The 6807-nt window shown below is 53.5% G+C and overlaps 1 protein-coding gene across 4 annotated transcripts in view; it reads right to left on the bottom strand.

Annotated features, from left to right (window-relative positions):
• The window catches only part of Stat2 (signal transducer and activator of transcription 2, 113kDa), a 20133-nt gene that overhangs the window by 4209 nt on the left and 9117 nt on the right, over nt 1–6807 (bottom strand). For all 4 annotated transcript variants that reach the window (XM_005397310.2, XM_013520841.1, XM_005397311.2 and 1 more), the window contains exons 9-22: nt 5967–6125; nt 5770–5862; nt 5409–5468; nt 4423–4443; nt 4091–4184; nt 3671–3715; nt 3514–3597; nt 3319–3417; nt 3104–3239; nt 2935–2984; nt 2727–2821; nt 1281–1417; nt 935–1117; nt 462–519 (exon numbers count right to left, since the gene is read on the bottom strand). In XM_005397310.2, coding sequence (XP_005397367.1) covers nt 462–519; nt 935–1117; nt 1281–1417; nt 2727–2821; nt 2935–2984; nt 3104–3239; nt 3319–3417; nt 3514–3597; nt 3671–3715; nt 4091–4184; nt 4423–4443; nt 5409–5468; nt 5770–5862; nt 5967–6125 — 1314 coding nt within the window. The remainder of the gene's footprint in view (nt 1–461; nt 520–934; nt 1118–1280; nt 1418–2726; nt 2822–2934; nt 2985–3103; nt 3240–3318; nt 3418–3513; nt 3598–3670; nt 3716–4090; nt 4185–4422; nt 4444–5408; nt 5469–5769; nt 5863–5966; nt 6126–6807) is intronic.

A 6807-nucleotide genomic window follows, 5' to 3' on the forward strand; every position in this document is an offset into this window, starting at 1 on the left:
TTTACAACGATCCTCCTGCCTCAGCCTCCCAACAGGTGTGCGCCACCATGCCCGACTAGTTAGAAAAATCTAGTACCATGCTTGGTCTTAGATAGATGCCAAGACATGATGGCACAGCCCTATAATCCCAGCACTCAGGAGGCTGAGACAGGAGGACTCTGATGAGTTCAAGGCCAGCCTGAACTGCATAGCAAGACCCTGTCTTAAACAAACAACAAAACAAAACATTTTTAGAAAACCTAGTACCACACTTAGCATTGGATAGGTGCCCATTAATACCATCACCAGCGTAAGGGTGGCAGCTGAAAAACAAAGAAAGAAGAGCGAGGAGAAGAATGAAAAGCGCCAGAGGCTCAGAGAGTGAGGGGCAGGAGGGCCTGAAGACTGGCGGGATGGAAACTGGGCAAATCAGAGCCACTCACTCAGACAGAAAGGTTCAGGAGAAAGGCTTCATATCTCACCTGTTAGACACCATAATGAGCTTATGTTTCAGGTATTTCCTCTGTTCCTCAAGGTTAACTGTGGGGACACAGCAGGTGCGGAGAGGTCAGTGTCTTGGGCCCTCGGCTCAGAGTCCCTCCAAAGGAGCTGGTCCTGACAACTGCTATCTCTTTGCTAACTAGCACAGCCCGTGGACAAATTCCTTAGCTACTATGGCTGCTGGCTTTCCCATGTCTGAAAGGAAGGCGCTGGATTTTTTTTGTGTGCGTCTGTCTTTTTTTTTTGAGACAGGTTCTCGCCGTGCAGTTCAGGCTGGCCTTGAGCTCACTTTGTAGCCCAGGGGGGTCTCGAACTGGCAGGGATCCTCCTGCCTCAGCCTCCCGAGTGCTGGGACCACAGGCCTGCGCCACCACGCCCGGCAAGGCATTGGAGTTAAGCACATCTGAGGATCCTTGCGCTCAATCTGGCAATGAAGTATGTCAAAGACTCCCACCTTTCTCCCGGTAGTAGGACCCAAAAGCCTCATCGCGGGGGATTCGGGGGTAGAGGAAGCGCAGCGGGTTCTCAGGTATGTTCTCCTCGGTGAGCAGCTGGTAGTGGCGGATGATCTCGGTCAGCGGGAGGGACTGCAGCACCTCCTTGGTGTAGGGCTGCACTGAGTAGATGACCACCTTATCTGGAGAGTGGACACGGGGCCGGTAGGTAGGGAGGAAGGGCCTCCCGCCCTGGCTGCCCTACGCGAAGCAGATGCAAGGTTCAAAGGTTCAGGACGGAGGCCGGGAAGCCAAGCGCAGGCAGCAGAGGCCGCGGGCAGGGGAGGGCAGGGCGGGGCAGCTGACCGTCATCCTGGTGCTCCACCCAGGAGCAGGTAATGCCTCCTTCCGCAGATTCGCTGAAGCGCAGCAGGAAGGTGCCGGAGATGGTCCTCTTCAGCAGCCGGCGCTCCTGGTTCCGGCTCACGAAGCCCATGATGCGCCTGGAGCACGGGGAGGAGCCCTGAGGTCCCGCGGGCCCCTCGCGTGGGCGTCAGCTCTGGGTTTTGACCCTAGCTCTGTCCCTTGTAAATGTTTCCATCTCAGCCGCCTCCCTTTAATGGTGCCCTCCTCCCAATTCCAGGGTTTGGAAAGGTGGGGATTCAGTGAGATCACACAGAAAAAAAGCGCTTCATAAAAGCCGGGGAGGGGCTGGAATACAGCTCAGTGGCATGGTGCCTGCCCGGCAAGTGCGAGGTCCCGAGTTCAACTTCCGGTCTCCCACCCGCCCCCCCAAAAAAGCCAGGTAACATCATGGTCTTAGCATCTCAGAGGCTCGGCTTTGAATCCCAACTCTGCCTTTGGGTAAGTTCTTTAACTTCTCTAAAATTTAGTTTCCTCCCCCAGTACAGTCTCAAGGATCGAATGAGAGAATTCACAGAGCACTCCGAAGGCTTTAGGACTAGTGGGTGCTCGGCAAATACAGCCCGTAATTGTTTCAGAAACGTGACCTCTTAGCAGGACATGGCAGCACATGCTTATAATCCCAGCACGGTGGGAGACCTAGGCAGGAGGATCTAAAATTTAAACCCACCCTAAGCAATTTAGTGATAAACCTTATCTCAAGAAAAAGAGGGGATGCTGGGGATTAAGCCCAGTACAAAGGCCCTGGGCTCAATCCTCGGGACTGCCAAAAAAAAAAAAAAGGAAGAAAAAAGAAGGCAAAGAAAAGAGAGGCTGAATGTGGTGGTGCACACCTCTGATCCCAGCCAGCACTCAGGAGGCTGAGGGAGGAGGATCTCTGTGAGTTCCAGGCCAGCCTGGGCAACAAAGTGAGTTCAAGGCCAGTCTGAACTGCATAGTGAAACCCTGTCTTAAACAGACAGGAAAAAAAAAAAAAGGAGGTTAGGAGAATGGGAAAAAAAAGAATCAAGTTATATCATGTACAGATACAAATTATGATGAATGTGATCGTTCTGTATATCTAAAATGTACTGATAAAATCTGATTGAAGAAAAAAAAGGCAAAGAAAAAAATGAGATCTTGGCTGGGCATGGTGGCGCACGCCTGTAATCCCAGCACTCGGGAGGCTGAGGCAGGAGGATCGCTGGGAGTTCGAGACCAGCCTGGGCTACAAAGTGAGCTCCAGGCCAGCCTGAACTGCATAGCGAGACCCTGGCTCAAAAAGACAAAAAAAAAGAAAAAAAGAAAAAAGAAATGAGATCTTCCAATAGCTCTTGCTCTGTTTGCCACACGGGGGGCGCAAAGGCCAGAAAAAACAGGCCTCGATGTGAGTCCTGACCCAGGCCTCACCCGTCGTTCCACAGATCCTTCAGGTGGTCGTGCACCAGTTCCAGAATCTTGTCCAGCCACGTCCAGAAGGGTACCTTGCCAGGCGGGCTCTCTCGCTGAAGGAGGAATGCAAAGGCAGGAGGGACATGGAGCTGACCCTGGTGGGGGAAAGGGACGGGGAAAGGGCCGGAATGGGCCGGGAGCTAGAACACAGGGTGCGAGGCGTTACCTTACTGAAGTCGGCCCAGGACAAGGAACGCTCCGTCCTGGAGGGCTTCCCTGTGGGACAGGGAGCGCAGCGCTTCAGAGGCCCGAAGGCCAGGCCGGGCAGGGGCGCTGCAGGGGACAGGGGCTGGGGCGGACGAAGGCGGGCACGGGCTAGCAAAGCAGACCAGTACCGAACAGCTTCTCCTTCAGCATGGCCAGCTGCTCGGGGTTGAGGCCCTGGCCGATGTGGGAGGAGAACTGCCAGCTGAGCGCCGGGCCCAGCAAGCTCCAGGGCGCGGCGGGCGGGCTGGAGAAGAACTGCTGGTTCTGAGGGCGGGGAAGAGCAGCGGGACTCAGGCGCAGCCCCCGCCAAGCTTCTGACCCCCCTGGTCAGCCCGCCTCCTACCTGGGGGTTGGGGCTCAGCAGATTGAACCACAGAACCGAGGCCCAGGCAACGGAGAGCTGGTTCATGTTGGAAATAATCACCACAGGGAGCGTGTCCGTCTGGGGAGCAGAGGGGCGTCAGCGGGCAGGGCCGGCCCCTGCCCGGCCGCCTTCTCCTCCAGTCCGCGTCTGCCCGCCCCGCCGCCCCTCACTCACGGTCAGGTCCAGCTGCAGACCCTGGTACGTGTACTTCACTGTGAAGCTGATGATGTGCAGCTCCTCCGTCACAGCCAGCGGGCCCTGCCGCGGCCACACGCGGGGATCAGAGGCCCGTCCGGCGAGCTCCTCCTCCCCGTCCTCAGCCCGGCCTTACCTTGTTGCTGCCCTTTCCCGAACCGCAGCGTTGCTCCACCAGTGTCTGTGAATCGAGGGAGGGACAGAGAACGCCAGAGTGGGGACGCCAAGGTCCTTGAAACCCTTGTTTTGTTTCAAAACCTAGACATTTCCACCAGCCTGTTCCTCTGGACCGCAGGCCTAATTACTGACCTTTCCTCTTTTCTTTTTTGTGGGTGCTGGGGATTGAACCCAGGGCTCTGCACACGCTGGGCAAGCGCTCAGCCACTGAACTACAGTCCCAGTCCTATTTTAGTTTTTCAAAACTTTGAGACCGGACAGAGCTTCACTAAACTGTCCAGACTGGTTGAACCTACTTTTGTAATCCTCCTGCCTCAGCCTCCTAGCTAAGTGGATACAGGAACCACCATCCCTGATCACGACAACTGACTCTCCTTACCAGGAAGCCGAAGTCCCAGATTAAGCCTTGTCTCTGCCCCTTCTCAGGAGTCAAAGTTTTCTTGTTTGAGGTCAGAATGTTGAACTTTCGGAAGCTGTTACAGGAGGAAGAGGTCAGGCGGACACAAAGAGCAGTTAGTCTGAATTGTCACTCCACAAGAAAACAACGACAAAGGTTCTCCTTCACTTCGTACCTCCCCATCTCCCTTTATCCACATCCCACCCCAATCCCCCTCCTCCCTGTTTGTGCTCCCACCACAGCTACCAAAGGGTAGTGTGTAGGTCATGCATTCAGGGCAAAAATTTTTGCAAGTTTCCTGATCAGGAACCTACCTATGTAATTGAGGAGGATTCCTGCAAAGAAATTTTTTAAAAAATCACTTGAGGTAAAAGAGAACAGCAATTAGGAATATGGTCTTTGGGGTCAGACAGACTGGAGTTCAAACCTACCTCTGCAGCTCACTAGCTGTGTGGCCTTACAGCAGAGGCATAATGTCTCTGAGCCTATTTCCTTGTTTTTTGTTTTTTTGGGTTTTTTTTCCAGTACCGGGAACTGAACTCACGACCTTGCACTTGCAAGCCTATTTCCTTGTGTGCATAGTGCATTGGTCATAACTAACTCAGGGCTTCTTAATCCAGGACATGAGTCCTCAACATGCTGCACACCACAGTTAATGCTCAACAAAAGAGAGGGGAAAAAAAAAAAAAAAGAGAGAGGAGTTATTATTTCTGTGAGGTAAGAAAGCGAAGGGTAGCCAGGCATGGTGGTGCATGCCTGTAATACTAGCACTCCGGAGGCTGAGGCAGGAGGATTGTTGCAAGTTTGAGACCAGCCTGGGCTGCAAAGTGAGTTCAAGGCCACCTGAACTGTATGGTGAGACCCGGTCTCAAAAAGACAAAAAAAGAAAAAAGAAAGAAAGCAAAGGATGCAGTGGGGTGTGGTGGCGCATGCCTGTAATCCCAGCACTCCGGGAGGCTGAGGCAGGAGGATCGCGGTGAATTCAAGGCCCGCCTGGGCTACAAAGTGAGCTCAGGGCCAACTTGAACTGCATAGCGAGACCCTGTCTCAAAAATAAAAAAAATAAAAAAGGAAAGGGTAAAAGACAGCCCGGGGGGCTTGCTGGGGATGCAGCTGAGTAGCAGGGCGCCCGCCTGGCAAGTGGCGTGTGTGAGGTTGTGAGTTTGATTCCCGGTAAAAAAAAAAAAAAAAAAAAGTAAAGACAGCCCTGGGACCCCATGGTAAACGGTGAGCAGCTCCCACACCCTACCTGCCCACGTTCCCTCTGCGTGGGCCCCACCTCTCTCCTGTCCCAACCCACCTGTCGATGGAGACCTCTGCTGTTAGGGACTCACTGCCTTCCTGGAGTCTCACCAGCAGCCTGGGGGAAGGAGACGGACAAGACAGTGGTCAGTCTCCCCTCCTGGATAGGGCAGATGTTTGAAAAAGATAAGCACCAGGTGTGCAACACACGCCTATAGCCCCAGCACTTGGGAGGCTGAGGCAGGAGGATTGCCATGAGTTCCTGGCCAGCAGGCGGGCTACACAGTTAGTTCAAGGCCAGCCTGAACTACATAGCAAGACTCTGTCTCAGAAAAAAAAAAAGAGTAAGAGAAAGGCAGAAGATCAAGAGCCAGAAGAGCTGTAAAACTAGACACAGGCAGCGTGGATAAAATGCCAACCTCGTTCGGACAGTAAACTTGCTCCCGGTCTTTATGATGAGGGGCCGATGGGGCGTCTGCGGCATGCAGGGCTGTTTCTCCACCACAAAGGCCCTGGGGAGACAGGCGTGGGGAGAGCGCACTGCTCAGGGTCTGCAGGGCGGTTTTCCTCTTCCTCCCTCCGCCCCGCCCCAGAAGCCCCGCTCTGGCGTCCAGACCTGTGCAGCAGACACTGCAGCAACTCTGTGACCTGGGCGTTCAGCAGCTCTGCCCCCGGCTTCAGCTGGTCGCCTTCATAGCGCACCGAGTCGCTTAGTTCCTTCAGCTGTTTCAGCAGCTGCCGCAGGTGAAACAACAGCTCTGCTCCAGCTGTGAACCTGGGAGACAGAATCCAGGAAAAGGGCCGCTTGAGTTTCCCGGAGCCCCAGGCCGGTCTGGAGAGCTCTCCCTTAAGCATGCGGACCGCTGACGGGGGCAAGAAACCTAGAACCATGTGACAGGATTCGTAGTGCAAGACGTATAGATCAACGCCATTTTCACATACACGACTCATAAAGGGTTTATTAACATAACCGTCAACTTCCATACAATGCTTCCTACACATGATGTACACAAATGCTCTAACACATTAGCGCACCTAATCCTCAAAACCATCCCATGAGGGAGGTGCTATCCTTTGGCCTATGTTTTTTTTTGTTTGTTTTTGGTACCAGGAATCGAACTCAGGACCTTGTGCTTGCCAGGCAGGCACTTCTGCCGCTGAGCTATATCCCTGACCCTCCTTCAGCCCATTTTATAGGTGATAAAACGGAGGCACAAAAAGGTTAAGTGACCTAATCAAAGTCCTATAGCTACTAAGAGACGTTTATATGTGATCCCAGGCAGTTACCACAGAAGTGGTTTTTTTGCTTGGTTTTTTTTTTTTTTTTGTCTTTTTGAGACAGGGTCTTCCTGTACAGTTCAGGCTGGCCTTGAGCTCACTTTGTAGCCCAGGCTGGTCTCGAACTTGCAATGATCCTCCTGCCTCAGCCTCCCGAGTGCTGGGATTACAGGTGTGCA

This window comes from Chinchilla lanigera, unplaced genomic scaffold, assembly GCF_000276665.1.
Source record: "Chinchilla lanigera isolate Chin_1 unplaced genomic scaffold, ChiLan1.0 scaffold00057, whole genome shotgun sequence".
NCBI lineage: Eukaryota > Metazoa > Chordata > Mammalia > Rodentia > Chinchillidae > Chinchilla > Chinchilla lanigera.